The sequence below is a fragment of the Gobio gobio genome, assembly GCF_949357685.1.
Source record: "Gobio gobio genome assembly, chromosome: 1".
NCBI classification, from domain to species: Eukaryota; Metazoa; Chordata; class Actinopteri; order Cypriniformes; family Gobionidae; genus Gobio; species Gobio gobio.
In genome coordinates this window covers 79700906-79727870 of record NC_137097.1, presented here as the reverse complement: position 1 = coordinate 79727870, position 26965 = coordinate 79700906, and the positions used below count along the sequence as shown (strand labels likewise).

The 26965-nt window shown below is 40.5% G+C and overlaps 2 protein-coding genes across 2 annotated transcripts in view; both read left to right on the top strand.

The window, feature by feature from the left end:
• Positions 1-41: 41 nt before the first annotated feature.
• Positions 42-4190, top strand: LOC307123336 (GTPase IMAP family member 9-like; the record flags this gene model as incomplete). The annotated part of the gene is made up of 2 exons (XM_079811854.1): positions 42-351; positions 3328-4190. The coding sequence occupies 2 exons, from the start codon at positions 42-44 to the stop codon at positions 4188-4190; spliced, it is 1173 nt and encodes a 390-aa protein (XP_079667980.1).
• Positions 4191-15743: 11553 nt separating this feature from the next.
• The window catches only part of LOC307126201 (GTPase IMAP family member 8-like), a 32179-nt gene continuing 20957 nt past the window's right edge, over positions 15744-26965 (top strand). Inside the window, exons 1-6 of the mRNA XM_079816630.1 lie at positions 15744-15777; positions 16103-16368; positions 16716-16811; positions 18037-18093; positions 18214-18846; positions 24241-24846. Coding sequence (XP_079672756.1) covers positions 16790-16811; positions 18037-18093; positions 18214-18846; positions 24241-24846 — 1318 coding nt within the window. The 5' untranslated portion in view covers positions 15744-15777; positions 16103-16368; positions 16716-16789. The remainder of the gene's footprint in view (positions 15778-16102; positions 16369-16715; positions 16812-18036; positions 18094-18213; positions 18847-24240; positions 24847-26965) is intronic.

Here is a 26965-nt window from a genome sequence, read left to right as displayed (position 1 = left end):
AGATCCTGATGGAGAAACTGAACAGAGAAAGAGAAGAAGAGATGAGGAAACAAGAAGAAGAGAAAGAGAGAATGAAGAGGATGATGGAGGAAGAACAACTTCAGAGTCATGCTGAAGAGAGAAAGAGAAGAGAAGAAGAGTTTAATGCATTCAAACATCAAATAGAGGAAATGAGACGAGAAACAGAGAAAATAACAACAGAAAAAGAGAAACTTAAAGCTGAATATGAGACAAAACGAGTGCAGTGGGAAACACAGAAAAGAGAAGAAGAGAAGAAGAAGAAAGAAGCAGAAACACAGAAATCTGAACTTCAGAAGAAACAGCGAAGTCCAGGAAGTGATGGCACAAAGAGTAAGAGGAAATAACTCCATAACTCATTTATTAAACAACTGTAAAGTTCAATAGTGTGAGATCATATTTCATTATTTATGTTCAGTGCTGTTGAAATAATTCTGCTGTAGATTCTGACTTTAGTCCTCAGAGCTCAGTTTCTGTCTCAGACAGTCTGTGAACATCATCAGCGTTAGATCAGGGAAACATTATAGGCTATGAATCCAGCCGCCAATCTCACGCATTCAGTGTCAGAATACACAATATACACAGTTCTCATGTTCTCACACATTGAAAAACATCACAGACACAGATGAGACAGTGCAGGTTACTTAGAATTCAACTTCTGTAAGTTTTATTATGAAATTTAAACAATAAATGGTGTGTAAACAAAAAATAATTATATATATATAAATATTCTCACGTTGCCTCAGGCTGATAAATCCATCACGACCCGTTTCATCGAGATCTGCTCGTCCGCCAATTCAACACCAGTGATAATGATAATCAATGATAATCTACATAATATTTCTGAAATAATCAGCTAATATTTCTGTAGCATGTGTTGTCGAATCCATTTCTATACAGAAGAAACCCTTTCTAGTCCCTGCCCAGTGCGATTTGTGTCAAAGCATTAGTCCGGTTGAGAGAGAGTTTATTTGTCACAAACACTTTAAGAAGCCGTCCATCAGGGAGGAATGTTATTCTGCACAGAACTGTGGAAGAACTGAACGCGGCATGGGTTGATCTTTGTTTGACCAATCAGAGGAAAGGGGCGTTTCATGCCTGCCCACACGTGGGAATCTAATATTCAAGCCATTAATCCATTTTCTATCCCTGAACCTAAAAATGTAAAATCAAGAAGAATTCTCGTTTTTTATAAAAAATAGAAAAATAAAATAAAAGTGAAACACGAATAAATGAGCCGTTTTCAAATTTTTCCATTTTCAATATTAAATCGAAAAACAATGAACGCAATGTAGACGGACCAGATTTAAATATGCAAATGCTATGATTGGATCATTATTCCAGTGATTATTATGTTTCTAGTAATGTTATATGTTTGGCAAGAGATCTTCTAACTCTAATTGATGGAGTGTGTAGCTTTTCATTTCTTAAACAACCATGTCACATCAAGGCCATATTCCAGGATAAACAATATTAAGATTCATCAGCTCAGACTGTGAGAGAATGGTGGAGAAGCATAAAGAATCATTTTCACACATGAATTGGTGCGTCTGAGTCCAGGCTAGAGGCTGACATTTTTTTGGAAATAAAATCACTATTAATCACGTGATTGGGACGGGAGCAGAATTTGTTTTTACCAGGAGTGGGCGGGACCGGGAAACGTAATAACACTATGATTCCATCTATACAAATATACTGTTTATATAAATGAACTATATGTTTTAATTTTGAACTCAGTTCTAGTTGCCCTGTCTCTTTATGCTCTCCTGTTTGCTTTGGTGTGGCTGGTTAAGTGAATGACGTGCTCCACACCCGTAACAGTTGGTGGCCAATGCCAACCTCCAATAATACAAGAGAAAGAAGGTTTTTTCATACACTTTGTAGCCGCGAAAATCATCATCAAAATTGAGTCAGATATGAAAGCCAGGCTGCAACGACTACTGTTGGAAAATAATACCTCAGTTGTGCTTATCGACATTTTAGGGCAATCTGAAGTAACCAAAAAGATGAAGAGGAAAAGGGCATAAGCCAGCTGCAAGACATTTACTGCTTGCTTGCGTGTGTGTGTGTGTGTGTGTGTGCCTGTATTTGCATAGATGATTTACGTGGAATTTAATGTGTGTGCATTGTTATTATATTGAACTGAAATCCATCTTAAACAAAAACTACATTTTGGGTTTTTATTCAACTGGGCATGGGCATGCTGTGATCTGTACTGAATTTTTTACTGTAACTTTTCCGGCCCAAAAAAAAAAACACAACCTGGGAGTGGGAGGGTACGGGAGTCATTCTTCTGGGATTGGGACAGGATGGGAATTTTCCTGTTTTTTCGTGGGATTGGGATGGGACGGGATTTTTTTAGTGGGAGTGGGACGGGAGAGGTTTGAAAATCCACTCCTGTATCACCCTCTAGTCCAGACCTTAAATTGGGACCTAGCTTTGGGATGTCCTGGAGTAGACTTTACTGAGTGATGGACTCTTGCTTTGGCAATACAAGATCTGGACCAAAAATGAATGCACCTCTTGATGGAAATAAATGTTGTGATGTTGCATAACGTTGTTGAAACATAATAAATGCACAATGTAATCAAAGCTAAAGGCGGTCCAGCACAACTTTATTTGGGACAGGCAGTTTATAGTTGACTCCAGAACTTCCCAAAGACTTTGAATGGGGTTAAGGTCAGGACTCTGTGGTGGAGGTCTTGATCATTTGAGCCTCATGAAATCTACACACTGCATCAGTTAGGGTTAAAAGAATTGTTGCCAAAAACACAACATGCCAGAATCACATTAATCAGAAAATATGAATTGCATAATCATTGAATTAAATCAAAATAAAAGGATAATCTCTAGCACAGTGACACTGGATGCTGGTAATGTAGATTGTATAAGAGTAATAAATGTATCCTATTTCGCTCACACTTTCTATCATGTGGTCCTCAGCGGTTCCATTTCCTTTATGGCTCTCCAGATGCAGTTTATCATTGTGCAAATAAACAACAAATAAAAACAACACAAAGCACAAGCTTATGTACCAGGTTATGATTATGTTTAGTTTAACTGTAGGAGATGAGAAAATAGTGAAATTACAATTATAGAAGTGTCATGAGCATTGACATTAACACAGGAAAAATAACCAAACACCATTAATAGCCACTTATTATCTGCACCAAGGCTTCTCAGTGGAGTGGTTTGATTGGCTGATGGGCTGTCAGTTATTTATCTGTTGTAAGGTCAATTAAAGTTAGTAAGTAACTAGAGTAATGTAAAAATTCTTCTTTTATTGTGTGACCTCTTTATGATTTTCAGGTGCTGAAGCAGATGATCAGGAGTGTTTGAGGGTTGTGCTGATCGGGAGGACAGGAAGTGGAAAGAGTGCAACAGGAAACACTATTCTGGGAAGAAGGGAATTTCAGAGCAAATTAAGGCCAGATTCAGTGACAACTGTGTGTCAGAAGGCAGTTGGTGAAGTTGATGGTCGATCAGTAGCTGTTGTTGATACTCCAGGACTCTTTGACACGACATTGTCAAATGATCAAGTGGTGGAAGAAATAGTGAAATGTGTTTCACTCTCAGCACCTGGACCTCATGTGTTCATCATTGTGTTGAGTTTGGGAAGATTCACCAAGGAAGAAACAGAGACTGTAGATCTGATAAAGAAGATCTTTGGTCATAAATCTGCTCAGTTCAGCATCGTCCTGTTCACTGGAGGAGACGATCTCGAGGATCAATCTATAGATGATTATGTGAAGAGAAGTACCAATCAAGAACGGAAGAAACTGATCAGAGATTGTGGAAACAGATTCCTGGTTTTCAATAACAGAGAAAAACAAGACAGAACTCAAGTGATTCAACTGTTAAACATGATAAAAGAAGTGAAGAATAGTAATGAGGGGCGATACTTCACTAACAGCATGTTTGAGGAGGCAGAGATGTCCATTAAAAAGAGAATGGAGGAAATAATAAAGGAGAGAGAGAGAGAAATTCAGGATCAGAGAGAAGAATTACAAGCCAAATATGAGATGGAAATGAAAAACATGATGAAGAGACTCGAGGAAGAGAAACAAAGAGCAGAGGAGGAGAGAATTAAAATGGAGAATCAATTCAGAGAAAAAGAAGAAAAACTCATAAAAGAGTTTAAAGAGAAAGAGAAAACAGAACAGAAGAAGTGAGAGACTGAAAACCAGAAACAATCAGAAGAGGAAGAACAGCAAAGAGCTGAATATCATCAGAAAATAGAAGAGATGAAGAGAGAGATTGAAAATCAGAGATCACAGTATGAAAAACAGCGAAAAGAAAGAGAAGAAGATAGAAAGAGAGAAGAGAAATACAGACAAGATCAAATTATAGCAGGATTACAGATGAAACAGCTGACAGCGAGAGAATGAGAGGATGAAAAGAAATGACAAATGAGAGAAAGCGAGGAAGAAGAAAGAAAGAGAAACATGAGGAACAACTGAGAGAAAAACAAGAAGAACTGGAGAAAATGAGAAAGAGAAAGAAGAAAAAAGAAAAAAAAGACAGTAACAAAAGAGAGAGGGAGGAAAAAGAGATAGATTGTGACGAAAAGAGACAAGAAATGAAAATACATCATGAAAGAGTGGAGCAAGAGAGAAAAGAGGAGTGGGAGAGAAGGAAGAAAGAAGATGAACGAGACAAAGATCAAGAGAAGATGAGAAAGGAAAGAGAAGTAAAATGAAGGAATATGAAGAGAAGATTCGCTCAAACTGATGCTGGAAGAACCGCAGAAAGAACTTGAACTCGGAAAAATTCACTTTTTTTGTGTCATATATTTGAGTAATTATCATAAATTAGGTATTATTCGAAAGCTTACCAACTCAGAATTCATCCTGTGGAAACTGTTTTGAATTGGATGTTGCGTTACCATGGAAACATTTTCTAATTATGACAAAACACATCTGAAAGGTCTGAGTCTCAAGGTTCATATTTGGTGAATGATGTGTGATAGAAGTGATATTTAGACTGAAATGTATTCATTTGTTACAGGAGAATGTATTAAAAACATTCAATGGAATGTGGATGACACCTGGTGGATATCTTTTGTACAGCACCTAAACACAATCTCAGGAGATCTTCAACTTTTGTCATATTTGTTGTATTTGGAACACAACTTGGTTTGACATATGGCTTTGATTTTATAGTAATTTTAGTAAAAAATATTTTGTAAAATAAAATAAAAATAAAATGTTACAGTTAGTAAACAAACAAAAGAAGAACTGCAGATAATACAAAAAAAGAAAAAAGTCCTGAAACCTACGGAAGCCCTGAACCGCAAAGTAAAAAAAAAAAAAAAATCTAGAATTTCGATAACCTGTCCTGAACACTACGTTTTATATCTCAATTTTATCTCTTGTTTAGTGATATTTAGGCTACCTGATGGATGATGAAAGTTTTCAGCCCCCTGTTCAAATACACTAGAGGCTGCAGCGCTGTAGTGTGTGTGTGTGTGTGTGTGTGTGTGTGTGTGTGTGTGTGTGTGTGTGTGTGTGTGTGTGTGTGTGTGTGTGTGTGTGTGTGTGTGTGTGTGTGTGTGTGTTACGTCAATGAGGCTACGTTTGTAATTTCGACTTTAATCTCGAAAATCTAGAAGGTTTTTTTTTTTTTTTTTACTTTGCGGTTCAGGGCTTCCATAGATACCTGTATCTTAATATTAATCATAAACAATTACCATTATATACAATAAAGAATATGTAAAATAGGAATACAATGGATTAATCATTTTGTATGGTGTGTATGATCAATATATATTTTGCAGTTAGTTTGGCGTTCATGTCAGTGGAGCTTCTCTGTCATTTAGAGTAAAGAAGGAAACATTCAGGGCTGCAAATTGTGGAAGAAAATTATTCCTCTTGTAGTTGTGATGTATTTGGGACAGACATGAAGAAAGTGTTTCTCATCCTCTGATTCAAATCAGTGTCTGCATAATCTCACAGTATTCAGGATTTATGTCTTCCTTTCTCTATGTCTAGTCAATATTTTGAACAAATCTGTCTTTCTTTTAATTGTTTTATTGATAATATTTAATATTATATTTGCCAATTTGATGGTTCTGTTTAGGGCAAAATAACAAAGGGGTTTGGTTTTGAGATCAAATTAATTTAGTAATTTTTCCTCATAATTATACTTTAGATTTTGATCAAATTCTTTATGTTCTGGTTAGGGTTGTGGTTGGAGTCGGACGTCATTTACTCACCCTCTTGTTTCTTTCTTTTGCTGAACACAAAAGAAGATATTTTGAAGAATGTTGGTAAAAAAAAAACCACCAGGCATAACATTATGACCACATACCTAATATTGTGTTGGTCCCCCTGACCCGTCGAGGCATGGACTCCACTAGACCCCTGAAGGTGTGCTGTGGTATCTGGCACCAAGATGTTAGCAGCAGATCTTTTAAGTCCTGTAAGTTGCGAGGCGGGGCCTCCATGAATTGGATTTTTTTGTTCAGCACATCCCACAGATGCTCGATTGGATTAAGATCTGGGGAATTTGGAGGCCATATCAACACCTCAAACTCGTTGATATGCCGCCCCATACTCCACAAACTGAGATGCTCTGTGTATTCTGACTTCTTTCTATCAGAACCAGCATTAACTTCTGGAGCAGTTTGACCTCTAGTAGCTCGTCTGTTTGATCGACCACACGGGCATCAATGAGCCTCGGCCGCCCATGACCCTGTGGCCGGTTCTCCACTGGTCCTTCATGACCCTGTGGCCGGTTCTCCACTGGTCCTTCATGACCCTGTGGCCGGTTCTCCACTGGTCCTTCATGACCCTGTGGCCGGTTCTCCACTGGTCCTTCATGACCCTGTGGCCGGTTCTCCACTGGTCCTTCATGACCCTGTGGCCGGTTCTCCACTGGTCCTTCATGACCCTGTGGCCGGTTCTCCACTGGTCCTTCATGACCCTGTGGCCGGTTCTTCACTGGTCCTCCATGACCCTGTGGCCGGTTCTCCACTGGTCCTTCATGACCCTGTGGCCGGTTCTCCACTGGTCCTTCATGACCCTGTGGCCGGTTCTCCACTGGTCCTTCATGACCCTGTGGCCGGTTCTCCACTGGTCCTTCATGACCCTGTGGCCGGTTCTCCACTGGTCCTCCATGACCCTGTGGCCGGTTCTCCACTGGTCCTTCATGACCCTGTGGCCGGTTCTCCACTGGTTCTTCATGACCCTGTGGCCGGTTCTCCACTGGTCCTTCATGACCCTGTGGCCGGTTCTTCACTGGTCCTCCATGACCCTGTGGCCGGTTCTCCACTGGTCCTTCATGACCCTGTGGCCGGTTCTCCACTGGTCCTTCATGACCCTGTGGCCGGTTCTCCACTGGTCCTCCATGACCCTGTGGCCGGTTCTCCACTGGTCCTTCATGACCCTGTGGCCGGTTCTTCACTGGTCCTCCATGACCCTGTGGCCGGTTCTCCACTGGTCCTCCATGACCCTGTGGCCGGTTCTCCACTGGTCCTTCACTTTTGATAGAGACTGACCACTGCAGACCGGGAACACCCCACAAGAGCTGCAGTTTTGGAGATGCTCTGACCCAGTCGTCTAGCCGCCACAATCCCTTGTCAAACTCGCTCAAATCCTTACGCTTGCCCATTTTTCCTGCTTCTAACACATCAACTCTGAGGACAAAATGTTCACTTTCTGCCTAATATATCCCACCCACTAACAGAGATCATCAGTGTTATTCACTTCACCTGTCAGTGGTCATAATGTTATGCCTGATTGGTGTATAGTATTTCTTCCTTACAATGGAAGTCAATGGTTGCCATCAACTGTTTGATTACCAAAATTCTTCAATATAACTTATTTTGTGTTCAACAGAAGAAAGAAACTCATACAGGTTTGGAAAACATGAGGGCGAGTAAATCAAATTTTTTGATGAAGATAATGTGCTATTTTATTAAATAAAGCAAATACATCTATCCATCAATAATAATGAGTTGTAGCTATCTATTGCCGTTTTCTTGACAGTATTGTTAAAATATCCCATCAGCAGCCGGCAGGTCTGTAATCCTTGAGACGCGCATATCTATTTTTCTGCATGGCATGTCTGGCCTCCCTCTCTTCTTTATGGTTACTGGAACCAGATCAACATCTTCAGTCAGTCTCAACAGTCTCAGCTGTTCTTGGAGCAGCCTCCGCTCTGATTGGTTCTGTTCACTCGCTGGGCTGATTGTGATTTTATTGGGTCTCGCTGCTGAATTAATAACCTAAACCGTTTTTAGAGAGGGGAGAGAGAGGAAATGTGGAAAACTTCTTTAACTCAATTGCATGTTTTTGTGGTTTTCATTTAACTCTCAGGCATACAGATGTATATATAATGACTCATAAGAGCAGGGGAATATATACCATAACTACTGGATTTAGTGGCCCCTGGGCGGTGAGGACCCTATAATTGTCTCCACCTTTCACCCCACTAGTGACGGCCCTGCACACTTAATACATAAACTCCAGTTCTTACTAGAAGCAGGAAGTGTGACCATATTAGCCCAGTTCTGTCAACACTGCACTGGCTACCTATTAAACATCGCATACATTTTAAAATCTTGCTTATTACTTACAAAGCACTAAATGGTTTATCTCCAGTACTTGAGCGAGATCTTATGATATTATACTCCATCACGTCTACTGCGCTCTCTAAATTCTGGCCAGTTAATAATACCGAGAATATCCAAATCAACTGCAGGCGGTCGATCCTTTCCCTATTTAGCTCCGAAACTCTGGAACAGTCTTCCTAACATTGTTCGGGAAGCAGACACACTCTGTCAGTTTAAATCTCTTTACTATGGCACACACATAACACATGATCACACTATCACCTGCAGCCAGAGACGACACAACAGCCCTTCATGAAGATCTTGATGAGACTAAAGCTCAGTATTAAACTCTGGAACTGAACATGTGCTCCACTCCGGCCCTGAACTGAATCAACACTCATTGAGCTGAATAATGACACGATTATCTCTACATCTGATGAAGTTTGCATTGTTAATTCTGTTAGTTTCCTGTTCATTACTGTGAAACTGCTTTGACAAGATGTCTGTTGTATAAAGTGCTAGAAAAAGTCAGTTGGACTGGACTCGGTTACATAAAGAAGAGACAGATGTGTGAAATGACAATTGCAGGTTAACACTTTTCCCCAGTGTGTGTTTCATGCAACGCATTTTCCATTCTGCACTATTTCTGTATAATTACATAATCAAGTTTGTGATTCAACTCGTTCAGTTTTCAATTGAACTTTTATGATTTTTTAAAACTATGATTTAATTAACTATAATACAATATGTATTGCTAGTGTATATTATGTATCTTTTTAAAAATTATGTCACTGCCTTTTAAAATGTTGGGGTCTGCAAGTTTTTGAAAGAAGATTCACCAAAGCTGCATATTTTATCCAAATACAGTAAAACGATAATTTTGTGAAATATTCTATAATAATCTATATTTTATGTCAAACGAAGCTCTTGAATAATCTGCTCTAAATGTCTGTGTGGTGTTATTATATTAACACAGAGCTGAATATCACATGTTGATGTTCCTCACATTCATTTGAATTGTTTTCCCTTTTTTATTTATTGTTTTAAAGAGATACAAATATTAAAACAGTGAGGGGAACATTGAATAAACAGAGTAAGACATAAATACAATAATAAAATAGAATAGTTACAAACTTAAAATTTTAATAAAAATATACAGCTTTCTTATTTTTTTAAAATAATATTATATTTAGGTATTCTTGCACTTCTGATTTTAGAATTAAAAATAAAGGCTTATTTCCCCAAAATTTACATTTATGGATACTGAATTTAGCTAAAAGTAGCAGAAGATTAATTAAGCAATATTTCTTATGATAAGATTTGTCCAAATAATTTTTTTTAAAGCACAGTTGAAAACTGGGAGCCTTAATAAAAGTACAGAAATCTGACCAAAAACAAACAGAATAAAAGAAATAAAATGTTTCAACATGTAAACCACAAAATGTACAAAATATATCAATATCACAATTAAATCTGTTTACAGGATAATAATTACATGGGTAATGTTTATAAATGAGTTTGTGAATTAATATTTATGAGGCAGTTTCCAGATTTTGCTCCACATCAGACCATCAACATAACCATTCCAAAATGATATAATAGCAGGACTGAAGACAATTCCCCGAATACAACGATTATTATTCTCAATAGAAGAGAAACAGATGCGACCAACTTCAGTATGAGCAGGATCAGGAGTGAGGTGAGGCTGAGGACAGCATCCATAACCACAGCATCATCTTCAGGAGTGACTGGAAGATTACATTTAGAAAGACATTCAGCATAGGTCAGTCCTTAAGGTTATACATTTGTATAACAACATAACATAAACAAAATCAATACTCAAGCAATTAAGACTTGGATGTATCATTTATTCCAGATAAAACACTTGTTTGGAGAGAAGTTGTGTTTATAGATTAAATTCCAAGAAAGAAGCATCTGTTTGTGAAAATTAGACCGTTTTAAAGGCAGTTTTGTAATGCTCTAGTCAAAAGGAATCAAAGATCACCAACATGAAGACAAAGTGAGGTCTCACATTCATTTGAAGCTTCCTGAGCAGGGCAGAGTGTGACATCACTGACTCCGCCCACACAGGCTTCTTCCTGTTCCCTTTCAAAAGCTACACTCAATGCTGCATAAGCTTATGCAAATGGGAATGTCTTTGACATAACCAGCTGTGAAAATAGTGTGAAAACACGTCAATGAAATTGACCCGGAGGTATTTATAGCCTCGGCCGGTGACGTCATAGGCGCACCTGCTGCACGAGGCTATAAATAGATGAGCTTCCGCTGGAGCAAACCAGGTCTTTTTGTTTTCAGACCAACTCTGTGTTATGGTGTGTTACAAAGTCTCTGAAAAAAAAAAAAAAAAAAAAAAATTCTCTCTCTCTTTCAAGACTCAACTCGAGATCTTTGTTAGGAGTTAGTTTTCAACATGGCAGTGTGCAGATTTCTCTCTCTTTCTCATCTCTGTTACAAAGAAACATATGTGGAAAGAGTTCTAGTTAAATCTGATCAGTTGGAAACAAGTCAGCAGAGTAAAACGCTGTATATCCATGTTCTCTTTCAAATAACAGAACTGGATGCACACGTTTATTGCTGTGTGTGTTTGGGGAAGAGTATGCGGTCGCTGCATTGAGTCAGACGAGTGCGAGCATTGCAAGCCTTTACAGTTAGAATGCTTTATGCTCGTCTGGGCTACTTTCAGTCCGCACCAGTTTTCGGAGCTCTCGAATGGGTTTGTTGACGAGCAAGAGACGGGTCCGTCCCTTTCGCTTGCTCGCTCAACAAATGCATGTTTCCCCGCGTGATCCCGAAGCGCGCTCCGGCGTTTCTTCGGCTCGCGCGGGGAATGATGATGAATCTCTGGGTCCGCGGACCTCGAGCAGCCGCCTGCGATCGTTCCTCACATGATAGTGAATCCATACGAGGAATTTATCGAGGTGGTTGTTCGCGCGGTGGCCAGGGCAGTCTGGTACCGTGAATGAGAGATCCCCGAACGCAGTGAGCTTGAGGTTTCTGTCTAGAAAAAAAAAAAAAAAAAACATTTACTTCACGTGTTTTTGTACCCTTGACGTCGACATTTTCGACTATCATGGGTGCGAAATCGCGTGGATATGTGAGAATACCCCAGGTGGGAAACGCTCACGAGCTATCTCTCGCCTGGGTCTGCATTTTCATTAAAGAGACAAACCTCCCCATAAAGCCATGTAGAAAATAAACGTCGGCTGTCATGGGCAAAGCTTATATATATGAATTATATATATATTATTTTGTATGGAATATATATATATAATATATTATTTTATATGGAATATATATTGTATATGATTTATATAAGAATAATAAATATAAAGGGACAGGCTGGTGCTGCGCTGCACACTATGGCTGTCTTGCAAGCATATCAGGCTGACCTTCTGAAGGATTTGAGTGGTTCATTTGGTGACTCAGTTAACTCTGTAGTGGCCAGATTTAAAGGAGTGGAAAAAAACATGAAGTGTTCACTCAGTTTCTTCCTCAATGCACTCAAGGGGAGGGGCTATCAGCCACAAAACCTCTCTTCAGTCCTTCAAGATTTAAGGGGGTAATAAGCAGATTGTGGCGAGTCGCGCTCTCCCTCGTAAAGACTGGAGACCGGCTCGTCATCCTCAACAACCTCCCAGGGCAGACTTCGTCAATATAAGAAGTCCGGTGGTCTGGTGCCCAGTCTGCCCCCACGGGACAGGGCGTGTCAAACATTTGCTCGTCCCACCCCGTTATCCTCAAAACTACTCCATCCCCGCCGCCTCTGGTGATTCGGGGGGGCAGTGGTTTCCAGTGAAATGTTAGACGTTCAGTGTTTAAATCCTGCTATCATCCAGGACATAGAACGTCTAACATCCCCTCAACAGGAAGTGTTAAAATTGTCACTCTCAGAGTCTCAGGCAGCGTGTGAACTTCTGCCAGGCGTTTCTGCATGGGTGTTAAGCACAGTAAAAATTAGTAAACTAATTTATTTGTCATCCTCCTTGTTTGAACGGCGTGGTCTCCACTTCCGTGAAGGCGGAGTTGGCGTTTGTACTGTCACAAGTGACAGCAGTTACTTCCTGGTCCCCAGTAGGGTGGGGGGGGGGTGTCTAATCTCAGATCTTCGAGTCTTAAACCGTGAAGCAGTTAAAGTACTCAAGGTCAAGATGTTACAGTGAAGGCGGTCGTGTCGCATATTCAACATTGTGATTGGATTCGGCACGATTGATCCGAAGGACGCATGTATTCGCATATAAAGTCTGCCACAACACAGGAAGTTCCTGAGGTTCGCTCTTGGGGGCAAAAGCTTACCAATTTCGGGTCTTCCATTTGGCTAGCCTTGTAACCGTACATAAACAAAATGTATGGATGTATTACCGGCTCCATTGGGATTCCGGGGCATTCAAATTTTGAATTACAAAGGCGATTGCTAAAATTAGCACAATCACATGAGATGGTGCTTCAACACAGTGTGTTGGCTCATCTAGTTTCTCTAGGGTTGAGACTCAACACCAAGAAAAGTGTTCTTTCTCCTGCCCAGAGAACGACTTATCTAGGGTTTGTTCGGTTTTTGGTCACAAGGTGGGCACAATGGTTTCCCGCTTGAATCAAGACCATTCAGTATTCCCTGAGCAAAGTCAGGCTAGACCAAGATCTTACTGATCATCAGCACCAGAGTGTTAGGTCTAATGGCATCAGCATCCACGGGTTTCCCTTTGGGGTTGTTGCACATAAGACCGTTTCAGTTGTGGCTCAAAGCCAGAGGACTTAGGGCCAATCCTCAGGCAAATAAAGTGGCGCGCCATGTGGCTTCGTACACTAACTATGTGGTTCAGACCCCGGTTTTTGCCTTGGGTCCCACTCTAGGCGTACCTTGTCGTCGCAAGTTGCTAACGACGGACGCTTCCCTGACGGGCTGGGGTGCGGCCTTAAGTGGTCGTCCAGCCCAACGGGAATGGGAGGGTCATCAACTCAGTTGGCACATCAACTGCCTCGAGTTGACGGCTGTATTTCTGGCCCTGAAATACTTTCTCCCCCAATTGAGGGGCTGTCATGTCCTAGTGCGGGTGGACAGTACAGCTAAATATCTTGTATATAATCACCAGTACAGAGCTGACCACAGGGAGTGGACCTCTTCGCCTCTTCTCAGACAGCGCAATGTCCCTGCTTCTCTCTGTCACCCAGCCCCGCTGGGTCTGGATGTGATGGTTCATACATGGCCCAAAATGTGTTTGTATGCCCTCCTTCCAGTCGCTCTGCTCCTGGGAGTTCTAGCCGGGGTTCGCCAACAAGGGTCTTGCTTCTTATCAATAGCGCTGCGTTGGTCGAACAGGGTTTGGTTCTCGGAGATAGTGTCTCTCCTCAACGGCTCGCCTTGGGCGATTCCGGCGAGGAGGGACCTTCTGTCTCAGGCAGAGGGCACGATATTCCATTCCAGGCCCGACCTGTGGAACCTTCATGTTTGGCCCCTGAAGGGCACCAACTGAGGGACACGGGGCTTTCGCCTGCAGTTATTGAGACCATTCTAAGTGCTAGAGCTTCCTCCACTCGGAAGTTTATGCTAATAAATGGGGTGTCTTTGAAAGGTGGTGTACGACACAATGTAGATTCAGTCAACTGCCAGGTAACTTCAGTTCTGGATTTTCTGCAAGAAAAGTTGTCATCAGGCACCTGCCCCTCCACTCTCAGGGTTCATGTGGCCGCTCTTTCGGTTTGCCACGCCTTGGTGGATGGGGTGCCGCTCGGGTGTCCTCTACTCGCTCGCTTCATTCGTGGGGTAGGCGGTTGAGGCCACCTGTTAGAACCAAGATCCCTTCATGGGACTTAGCTTTAGTCTTCGAGGGTCTGGTTGAGACCCCCTTTGAAACATTAGCTTGCCCCTCCACTCTCAGGGTTTATGTGGCCGCTCTTTTGGCTTGCCACGCCCTGGTGGATGGGGTGCCGCTTGGGAGGCATCTTCTGCCTGCTCACTTTGTTGTGCCAGGCAGTTGTGGCCTCCATTAAGAGCCAAGATCCCTTCATGGGACTTAGTTTTAGCCCTCGAGGGTCTGGTTGAGACCCCCTTTGAACCTCTAGAATCAGCGTATGACGAACTTCTGACTCTAAAGATGGTTTTTCTTATGGCTATAACTTCTCTGAAGAATTGGGGACATGCAGGCTCTGTCAATATCGCCATCCTGCTTAGACTTTGCCCCAGGTTTGGTGAAAGTGATTTTGCATCCCCGCCCTGACTACCTGCCTAAGGTTCCTTTGTCGACTGTACATCCTGTCACTCTTGAAACCTTCTGCCCTCTGCCGTTCACAACGCCGGATCAGGAGAAACTTCATAGACTGTGTCCAGTCCATGCTCTTCAGGCCTACGTCCACCGCACTAGCCAGTGGCGTAAGTCAGAGCAACTGTTTGTTTGCCATGGGGGCCGTAACAGAGGTTCTGCCACCATCAAACAATGTCACATTGGGTCAGGGATGCTACTGCTCTTGCCTATGAGGTGCGCGGTCAAGCTTCGCCTATAGGATTAAGGGCTCACTCCACCAGGGGAGTCGCTTCTTCTACTGCGTTAGCAAGGGGTGCTCCCTTACAAAGTGTTTGTGATGCGGCAGGTTGGTCCTCTCCGCACACATTCTTAAGACTTTATAGCTTGGATGCTCATGCCACTCTGGGCTCTCATGTCCTTGAGTCGACATCACAGGCTAATGCCTGAGGCTTCTTGCGTTCTTGTGCACACCTACACAACCGTAAGGGGTCCAGGCACCATCAAGCACGGCGGCGTGGGTATTCTCGTTCCCATTTGCATAAGCTTATGCAGCATTGAGTGTAGCTTTTGAAAGGGAACACTTGGGGTTACTTGACTGTAACCCTGTTCCCTGATAAAGCGGAACGAGATGCTGCATTGCTAGGCCGTGCTGATGATGCTTCAGGACTGGTCTTCAAACAAAGAAGATCTGGTTTGCTCCAGCGGAAGCTCATCTATTTATAGCCTCGTGCAGCAGGTGCGCCTATGACGTCACCGGCCGAGGCTATAAATACCTCCGGGTCAATTTCATTGACGTGTTTTCACACTATTTTCACAGCTGGTTATGTCAAAGACATTCCCATTTGCATAAGCTTATGCAGCATCTCGTTCCGCTTTATCAGGGAACAGGGTTACAGTCAAGTAACCCCAAGTGTTTTCATGAAGGAAATGACAAACCTCGACATGCAGGTATAACAATTCCTTTAAAAACACTCTTTGTGGATCATAGTATAATATATAAATATGATATACGACATAAAGTATGGTTTTAGTGTGATTATGAGTGTAGTTGTAACTCTATGAGCTGCAGAAGTGGCTGGTTTCACTTTCATGTGTCAGAGGATAAAAAACACAACATATAATTATACATCTGTAAGAGTCTGTATATTATAAGTGTGAAATGTGAAATTGTAATCAATTGTTATGAAGTTTAAAGAAGATATAAAGTGTAAAGAAGATTTTATAATTGCTGCATATATTTTTATTACAAATTTCTTTTTCATGCTGCTTAAAGGATTAGTTCACCCCAAAATGAAAATTTCCTGATAATTTACTCACCCCCATCTCATCCAAGATGTTGAAAGTCGAAAAGAAAATTAAATCACGCAGAGACTCTGAAGCCAATCGAAGCGCTTTGAAACTGCATTGATTTGGACCTTCAGCATTTAGTTTGAAACTGAAAAGCATTATATGATGAAAAACCCTGGAACGTTTTCTTCAAAATACTTATTTATTTTTGACTGAAGAAAGAAAGACATGAACATCTTGGATGGCATTGGGGTGAGTAAATTATCGGGAAATTTTCATTTTGGGGTGAACTAATCCTTTAATACATTTCTCAAATGATTCATACATTTCTCTTGTTTTGTGATTAAATCAAATATGTTAAGTTAAAATACATCTTTGAGCAAATCAGTTTGATTAGATGCTCATATACACAGAAACTCCCCAAGCAATCGTTCAGTTTTTATCAGCATAGTGATTTATTTAATGTGTGTGTTTTGGAGAAAACCAACTCCCATAAAGTATATTTTTACATAACAGCATATTGAAGTATAATATTAAATCAAATGTTAAACTCATTAGTAGTGAAGTAAATGTCAGTATCAGTGTAATCTCTCTCACAGGATGATGAGGATTCAGACGTCAGGAGTCAGAGAAGATGATGGACTGAAGACTGAAGGAAGAACACAATATCATCATGTCCAGCAGAGAAAGCAGAGGTCAGAGTTCATCAGTCATATCAGTCGTCTACTCTAAACAATGGCTTTAAAAGAAAATCACAGTAACTGAAAAATCACAAGTGTTTGTTAAACATCTGAAGTTCAGTTAGAACAGGTCATATTTATCTTTGTCTTTTGTGAGATGAACAATGGGCATGATTTGATCTATTTAGGGTATTTAATCATTCAGTGTCTTGTTTCTGTTGGTCATGATTCAGTTCATGAGTGTTTGTGAAATATCATCAGCCTCTTTGTTTCACTGTAAAAAAAAGTCAGTAAAAATAGGGCACAATGTACTTAAATTTGAAGGAATTTTGTGTATTGTTTTTTTACAGGTGTTTTGCCTGTATTTTGAATCACACATTGCATTAGTTTGTGTTTTAAGGGTTAACGGAAATTTCCATAACATTACTGGGTAATGTCCTGGCAGAAAATTACCAGTACATTATCCGTTTTTATTTTTACAGTGTTCTATAAGTTATACGTTGTGATATATATATATGGCCGGTTTCACAGACTTCAGCTAGTCTCAGACTAAAATGCATGTTTGAGTTGTTTTAACTGAAAGATACTTGCTCTGATACATCTTACAATATATCAGTGCTATTGTTTTGACCACCAGTAATGATCTTTTCTAGGGTATGTTTATAAAAGCTACTTAAATGTCCTTATTAAACTAAAGCACAATACTGGCTGAATCTAAACCCTGTCTGTGAAACTGGGCCATAATGTCCTATTTACTGATTTAGAATAAATCTGCTAAAACATGTTACCTAAAATTGTTAGAATACGATGTATTGAAATGACACTGAATATGTTTTGTGCATATAGAAACACAGTATACCAATGTTGCTCTTCTAGGTTTATTACATAAAGATTTAGGTTTTGTTTAAGCCTCAAATTTGTCACTATTTTAAAAACGAAAACAAGAAAAGGTAAGACACCCAGCAGAAGCTCATTCTACTTGTGTTAATGCTGATGCTCACGTCTGTTTAATAAAGATTATTAATTTATACATTGTCATTATTCCATACAGTATTACCTAGTTTGAGTCTAATAAATGCCTGTCCCTGTACTTTACTCTGTTTACTGCCACAACATCGCAAACTCCTTTAGAGGATCATTAGATCTGACCTTTTAAAAATCTGTTCTTGTGTTTTGTAGTTGTGTTATTATTTGTTGTGTCATATCCAAGAGTCAAATGTAAGTGTTTTTGTTTCTGCAGCCGTGGTTCGCGGTTCTGCTCGCAGGAGAAGACGGAGCAAAAACAGACCACCCAATCGTAAGTCTTCATGTAGATGAATATTGATGACCATGATGAACAACACGCAATGTTTGTTTGCAGTTTTGCTCCAACTAAAAAAGACTTAAAGATAACATATTACTGATGGATGTGTTTCAGTGAGCGATCTGAGGATTGTTCTACTGGGGAAGAGCGTGTCAGAAAACAGCCGAGTGAGAAACTTCCTGTTGGGACGAGCAGCGTTTGACAGTGAAGCTCCTCCAGATGTTGTAGAGAGAGTCGGAGGAAGATTGAAGGACAGACACGTGATGGTCATCAACAGTCCTCAGCTGCTCCAGACAAACATCTCAGACCATCACATCACACAGACAGTGAGAGAGTGTGTGTATCTGTCTGATCCAGGACCTCATGTGTTCATACTCGTACTGCAGCACAATGACTTCACTGAGGAGGACATGAGAAGAGCCAAATATGTGCTGGATGAATTCAGTGAAGAGGCGATTAAACGCACTATAGTGCTCACGACTGATGAAGAGACACATGATGCTCAAGGGGCGCCTGTGAAACTGAATGAATTCATTCAACAGTTAACTGCAGAGTGTGGAGGAGGACATCTTCAGCTTGATAATGAAATAAAGAGACTGATCTCTGGAGTATCCCAACGATTAGAGAAGATACTCACAGAAAACAGTGGAGAATTCCTCACATGTGGTTTATATGTAGAAGGATCATCAGGGGATGAAGAGCAGAGCAGATCTGATGCTTCACTCAGAACAGAGGAAGATTTTGATGGTAAGAACACTCATATAAAAAAAGAATAAGTTTTCTTTGCAGTTAACTAGAATTTAAATTTGTATTACTTTTGAAAAAACATCAATGGACTACGTATATTCTGACACCAGGTTATTGAAACGCCAGCTGATAAAATATGCAGATTCAGCCTAAGGTTGTATAGGTATCAAAAAAACATTCAAGAAGAAATTTTTTTTGCAATATCAATAGTAGTATATGATGAGTACAGGGAACATAAAACTGTCAGTGTCTAACAAATGAAAGAAAATTACTACAGTAACTTTCTTACAGTATAATACATGATTCCTTAAAGGAACTGTATGTAGGATTGTGGCCAAAACTGGTACTGCAATCACTTTCAAATGACTGTAGAGCGGTGTATCCCCTCTCCCCCTGACTCGAGGCTGCCAGATAGGCTGCAGGATCCAGCAGGAACGTAGGCTGCTAAAAGTTTGTAGCTGCAGCTGTGGTAACTAGAGCAGAGCTGGCAACCCGAATGCAGAAACACTACTGACTTTGTGATTGGTAGACAGGTGGAGGGTGGCGCTTCAGGCCAAAACACAACATGTTGTTGTGAACTTCAGTTGTTTGTTGAAGAATAGACCAGGAGACGTCGGATCAAGACAGAATTATTCTTTTAATGAGAACCTTCTGTGCTGCAGGTCGTCCGAAAACAGTCTGATTTTAACAGTACAAAATAAGGCAATTTATCTAGATGTTAGGGGGAGTGGTTATACAGCATAGGAGGAGACATTCAAACAAAAGGAATGCATATGTTGTGTAGGTAAAGGACACACCCTACATAACTGTGTCCCTCGTCCAGATTCAATCAGCATAACAGTGCCATTCAACTGCATAGATGCTAATCCAATCACTCAGGCAGTTTTGCTCTAAACTTGTCATGCTAAATAGTCAGGAAATTGCATAGAGACAAAAGACTTAATGTCTCAACCACTTACACAGCCTGAAATAATCTCCTTAGAATTTCCTCAAGTTTACTTCAAAATGTAAAACACATATAGATAATGTTTTCAGTTATATTCTATTACATTTGAACCTAAATATAACAATGTATAAATTTGTAATCTTACATTCCCCCCTTTGGGAGTTCTAATAACTCCCACATAATACAAATTTAAGCCTTCATCAGTCCATTCTGTAGCTTATGTTTGTTAACATAAGCCCCATCTTCTAGTCATGTAACTTGGAAAAAGTTACAGGCACATATCATGTTCTGTGTTGTTCATCTGTAATTGCATGTTGACTCAGAAATAAACATGCAATTAAGGTCCGTGAAGTTCATTACGGGCAATGTTCTTTTGTGGTTGGAACAGTCCTTCCGAGTCATTTTGTTGACCTAACAGGTTTCCGAACCATGAAGAATTATCTTCAGTCATCTGATGTAATTTTGCTGAAAGATCAAGAATGTCTTGTGATGACTGAAGTTCCCGTAGTTGATTCTCTGCGTTGTGTATTTTTTCTTTTTTGTTGGTTGTAGTCTCTGCAGTTGATCTAGTTGTTTCCTGGAGGTTGGGTCTTCATATGCAGATGAGACTGTCGTTGCATATGGATCTGGGGACAGCCATCAAGTTTTATCTGCACACTGTAAGACAGAAAACAGAAAAACAGAGAGCAGTATTTCTTCAAAACACTACGGTTGTAGCAGTTTAAATACTATGGTTCTATCGTTTTCAGAGTCTACTGTTGTCGTATCATTCTTTCCCTATTTCTTAATTTGTTTGACACCTATGGACCAGTGAGGAAAGGATGGACTAAATCGGGAAAGACCTATGAGGCAGTGTCTTCACCCTGGGTTCACCCCCGAACGCATGTTGCGTTCAGTTCTTCCCAGGGCACCTCACTTGTCCGTGTCCTATTCTGTCCCTGTGTTGTGTGCACACTGTAGAGTATGTGAGAAAATTGGCACATTTCCATTCTCCAGTGAAACATCAGTCCTAATAGACATCATTAACAGAGGATGGTTGTCTGATTGCAATATTCTGTGGCATAACATTTAAGGCTGTGAGTCTTACTTAATGTCCCCCAAACAAAGGCTGAGCATCTTTGTTGTGAGCTACTGGGGAAATTAAGCACCCACAGCCCAAATGGTTAACACTGTATCAAGTTGCCCCACAAGTTTAACGAGGAGGGGAGGGGCTGCTTCAGAATATCAAGCAGGCTAAGCAGAAGCTGATTAACCTTGTTAACTTCTTTAAAGTTCTTTTTGTTTTTTCTACATTCTTTCCAAAAATGTCCGTGCTTGCCACAGTAAGAACAACTGGCTTCTCTAGGACTTTTGCGTTTCTTTGGCTTCTCTGAGTTGACCTTAACAGAAACTGCTGCAATTCTTACTCTCTCTTTGACATCAGAATCTCTTTCCCAAATAGCTAAACTTTCTAGGTTACTTCTGAGAGTTCTTTTAGCCCACGTAATATCTAGGAATGGCAAGGCTGTTCTGTACTCAGCTACAAGACCATCTGCCCAAATTCGGATTAGAGCTCCTTTGTCCGCTAACACACTTTCGGAATCATCCACTATTCCACTGTACGTTACAGCTACCTGACAGAACCTCTCAGTATATTCACTCACAGTTTCTTCTTTCTCTTGTACACAGCTAGTAACTCTCGACCAATTGATTTTGGGTCCTAAGATATTCTTTAGGATTTTCAAAACACCTTCTCTCAAATCGCCTTTACTGACATGTTGCAGTTCGGAAGTAACAGCAGACTCAAAATTGTTGAATTCAGATTCAGTTAGAATTTGTGACATCAGCTGTGTGACTTCCGGCAACGACATGTCGTAAAGATGCATTTTACTGAACAATGCCCTTCTAAATTCAGAAAAATTTCTTTGCACTGATGGCAAACTTTCAGCAATTCTCTCAATATCCTTAGGACCCAAAGATGTTTTGACAACAGTTTGTATTTGGACAAGAGAAGAGTTGTGAGTAACACTTTCAGTTCCCTGAGATCTCTTAGCCCCACAAACCTGCACTGAATCTACAGGCTCATCAGTTACTGATTGGATGGCTACATCTGTTTCAAAGAAAGCTTTTAAGTCAGGATAATAGTTATCAGGCTGACTAACTTCTACCACATCAGTTTTTTCTGCATCTTTGTTGCGGTTTACTTCCTTAGTCACAGAAGATAATCTAGTACGGAGCTCTTTGATCTGTTTCTCTAGCTCTAAGTTGCGCTTAGACTGTTCTGTAGCTAGTGTTAAACCAAATTCTCTGTGACAACAGATAATACCTTTCACATTGTTCTTGCGAAGACTTTCTCCTAGTACCTTCTTACAATCTTCAATTGACCATACTTTGTCTGCATCAATGCCAAATTTCTTTGTTAAATTCAATCTGACTGGCTCAGTCACGATGGAGTCCATGTGCTCTGATAACAAAGACTTGAATTCACTATCTGTCCAAAAAGATGTAATCTGTCTAGTACTTTTCCTAAACATTTTGTGAATTTCTGTTACCACAAACAAACACTAAAAAAACTTCTCTCTATTGTCTTGCAAACAGAGGGTACAATCTTATTAGCACATGATGCTAACCTTCTCTATGAAGAGGCAGACAAAACAATCTTGTTAACACAACTCAACTATTGTTAACTTTTTTTAGCAAAACAGAGGACAAAACAAATATTAACTGAATGTTAATCTTCCCTGCCTAAAACAGAGGCAAACCAATTATTAGCACGTGATGCTAACCTTCTCTATGACGAGGCAAACACTTATTAGGTTGTGATGCTAATATTCCCTGCCTGAAACAGAGGCTGAACAATTCTTCCCTGCCAAAACAAAGGCTAAACAACTATTAGCTTGTGAATGCTAATCTTGCCTGCCTGAAAACAGAGGGTAACTTTCAACTCTAAAACAATCTTTTTAGAGGATAACAGAGGACAAACACAAAAATTAGCACGTGATGCTAACCTTCTCTATGACGAGGCAAACAATTATTAGGTTGTGATGCTAATATTCCCTGCCTGAAACAGAGGCTGAACAATTCTTCCCTGCCAAAACAAAGGCTAAACAACTATTAGCTTTTGAATGCTAATCTTGCCTGCCTGAAAACAGAGGGTAACTTTCATCTCTAAAACAATCTTTTTAGAGGGTAACTTAGTTAACCAAAACCTACAGCTGTTTGTTAACTACTTCTCTGAACGGCGCAGAGGAAAAACACATTTGTACTGGTCTGCATTGGTTCTTTGAATGGAGTGAAACTCACCGAATCGTTGGTTGTACAGAAAAATTTAATCTGGAACTCAGTCAGCTTTGTTGAGATCTTTGAGCTTGAAGTTTCAAGATTCAGTCTGGAACTCAGTCAGGCATTGAGATCTCTTTGGAGCTTGAAGTTTTCAATCTGGAGGAAGCTGGCTTGAAGTTTCAAGATTCAGTTCTTTGAGCTTAAAATTCTTTGAGTTTCCTTTTTCTCCATCCGGGTCACGGCACCATCTGTTGTGAACTTCAGTTGTTTGTTGAAGAATAGACCAGGAGACGTCGGATCAAGACAGAATTATTCTTTTAATGAGAACCTTCTGTGCTGCAGGTCGTCTGAAAACAGTCTGATTTTAACAGTACAAAATAAGGCAATTTATCTAGATGTTAGGGGGAGTGGTTATACAGCATAGGAGGAGACATTCAAACAAAAGGAATGCATATGTTGTGTAGGTAAAGGACACACCCTACATAACTGTGTCCCTCGTCCAGATTCAATCAGCATAACAGTGCCATTCAACTGCATAGATGCTAATCCAATCACTCAGGCAGTTTTGCTCTAAACTTGTCATGCTAAATAGTCAGGAAATTGCATAGAGACAAAAGACTTAATGTCTCAACCACTTACACAGCCTGAAATAATCTCCTTAGAATTTCCTCAAGTTTACTTCAAAATGTAAAACACATATAGATAATGTTTTCAGTTATATTCTATTACATTTGAACCTAAATATAACAATGTATAAATTTGTAATCTTACAATGTCAACATCAACATCAGTTGAGGGCTGCAACTTCCTTTTAAATGACAATATCTTGGCCAGACAACCGTTGTCAGTGATATAAGCATTTGAAATTAACATGATTTCTTAATGTCTAGTGACATATCAGGGCCATTTTATGATTGATTGAAATTCATTTCTTACATACAGTTCCTTTAACTAACAACTTGCAAGCAAAAAACAATAATTGACTTAGTTAAATATAAAATCAATAAAATCTGTTTGCCTGATAGATAAGAGCTCAAACTCAACAGTGGTTTCAGATGCACATAAGATGTCATCACTATCTGCGTTTCCATTACCTTTCAAAATGCTTCATGTTGATTTGGTAGGAAGGACATCTGACACAAACAATATCTAAATATGTTCTAGTGACACATGTTTCTGTGTTTAAGGAGGTGTAAGAGCCGCAAGACAGCAGAAGCTGAACGTGGTGCTGTGTGGAAGTGATGAAACACTGAAGAACACTGTATCCAAACTAATAAGAGAGAAGAAAGACGTGGAGCTTCATGGACGTCTGATCAGTCTTGTGGAGCTTCCAGCTCTGTTCAACACTCGGCTCTCAGAGGAGGAAGTGATGCGTCAGACTCTCCGCTGTGTGTCTCTCTGTCATCCTGGAGTTCATGTTTTCCTCCTCATTGTTCCTGATGCTCCTCTCAATAATGAAGACAAAGCAGAAATGGAGGAGATCCAGAGGATCTTCAGCTCCAGAATCAACAAACACATGATGATCCTCATAATGCAGAATTCAGAGAGTCAGACAGCAGAACTCAATGAAGAAACACAGGCTGTCATTGAGAGGTTTGGAGGACGACATCATGTCTTTGGTCCCACCCCACAAGTGTCCACATTGATGGAGAACATTGAGCAGATGCTGGAGGAAAACAGAGGAGACTTTTTCTCCACAGAGACATTTCTGGAGGCGCAGATGATTAAACTGATGAAATATGAAGAGATGAAGAAGAAAATAAATTCACTAGAGACAAATTTACTATCACAAGGTAATGACCAGAACATCAGTTTAAGTCTTAATCAATAGAGCTAGATGTAACAGACGTAGACCAATAGATCTCAAGAGGTGCTCTAGCGACTAACACTAGTGACCATACTATTTAGCCTTCTTGATAGAGCTCCTCTCTCCCATGCAGACAGGCCCGGGTTCGCATCCCGCTTAGAGCGGACGGTGCGAACCTGAGGGGCTACGTAGAAATACATTTTACATTTAAATTCTACATTAGAGTGTAATTCTATAATTCTATCAAAAATGAGTGTTTGTCTGTGTTTGTTTGGAAAAGAGTATCTGACAATATGGGTAGATATGATAGCTTTAGGAGATGTGCTATGCCATGTCCTTGTTTTATTACGGGGGTTGTTACACACAATATGTGCCATCTGTCTTGGAGGTCAGCTCTCGAGGGGGCTGGCTGTGATCACTGTGTTTGCTTCACAGTGAAAAATCTCAGCTCCCACCTGGCTCTATATAAGTGGGGCTGGGAGCCAGGAATGTGCACCCCGCGGTCATGTCCCGCTGCTGTCGAGGCAGCATGGCAACTCTGATCCTGGTGGAGGAGTAAGAGATGGATCTTTCCTTTTCTCAAGCTTTCTTGCCATGGTCAGTGTCCTTGAACCACCTCTTCTGACCCTGTAGCCAGCCCCTGCTATATCAGAAGAAACAGCAAAAGCCGAAGCCCTGAGATCCTTCTTGGCTTATCTGTTCACTTCTCTGGGAACCAAGCTCAGTTTCACATCCAGCAGTGGTGTTGCTCAGGGTATGCCTTCTCTTTACGTGGGGTAATTCAATTCCCCCTGATGCAAGAAAGTGGTAGGACTTATTCTATATTTATAACTATGCATGAGATGATGTAAAGGGGTGTTGCGTTCTCTCTCTGCTGGTAATCTTTTAAACATGTTTTGACACATGTAATGGACTGCTTCAGATGAAACAAGTAGCCCCAGAAATGCCTCACTGTTTTATCTGTATGGCATTCACACACTATAGGTTGTACAGATAGGAACGTTGTTGTGTTACATTGGTGCACCACTTCTCCTTATCTGTTTCCTTTCTTATGATAAAAATATAGTTTACATGTGTTTTTTAGATGCCGGAGCAGTTTTTATCACTATGAGTGTCCTGATTCCTCATCTATCATGCTTTTGAATGCTATGGGGTTAGCTATGGGATTGGCCAATGTTGCCACATCCTTTTTTCCCACTCTTTTTTTTCACCCTCTCCAATACACAAGGTATGAAAGTGTTATCTGTATCCTCTCTTCTTTTTTTAATACAGAGTACGAGAATGGGTAACTCACTTGTATCTCACTTCTGTTGCCCTTTCTGGTTCTGGAAATTTTGGGGTAGTAGCAATATGCTCCATCTGTGGTCACATATAGGCTGGACTAAAGAGGAGAGTGGGCAATAACATTACTTGCTTCCATTACTGATAGTTACTGATAGCATTACTGGTAATTTTGGAAGGACTAGTACAGGTGAATCTGGTCGGCAATACTGCCACTCACGTGCCACTTCTTCATTTGTCGCCCTCTCTGGTACTGGAAATATGTTCCCTGTGTGATTATATAAATGGGCTTTCATAGAGCGGGCAATACTGCCACTTGCATCCTGCTTCCTTATCTGTCGCCCTCTTCAGTACGGGAGGTACAGATGTGTTCCCTTTGTATTCACATATAATAGGCTTGGTTGAAGAGGGGAGTGAGCAATATCACCACTCGCTTCTCACTCCTTCACTGGTCACCTCCATCCAGTACTGTCAGTTCAGAAGTGGTAGCGATGTGCTCCCTCTATAATTTTGAATGGGCTAGTACAGACAAGGACGGTGGGTGATATCACCACTTGCGTCCCATGTCCTCATCTGTCAACCATTCTGGTTCTTGGAGTACAGAGGAAGTTTTGATATGCTTCCTATGGAATCACATTTTGTATCGCTTTACATTGAATTAGAAACATTATTGCATAAGTGTCTTATGATAAGGGCAACGGAATGGACTGTTCACAGAGAGGAAGGAATGGGCATGACAGCTAGTAGTGTCCCATTTTCCTATCTGTCGCCCCCCTCTGATATGAAGGTAATGTGCTTCCACATATGAATGGACTGTACAGAAG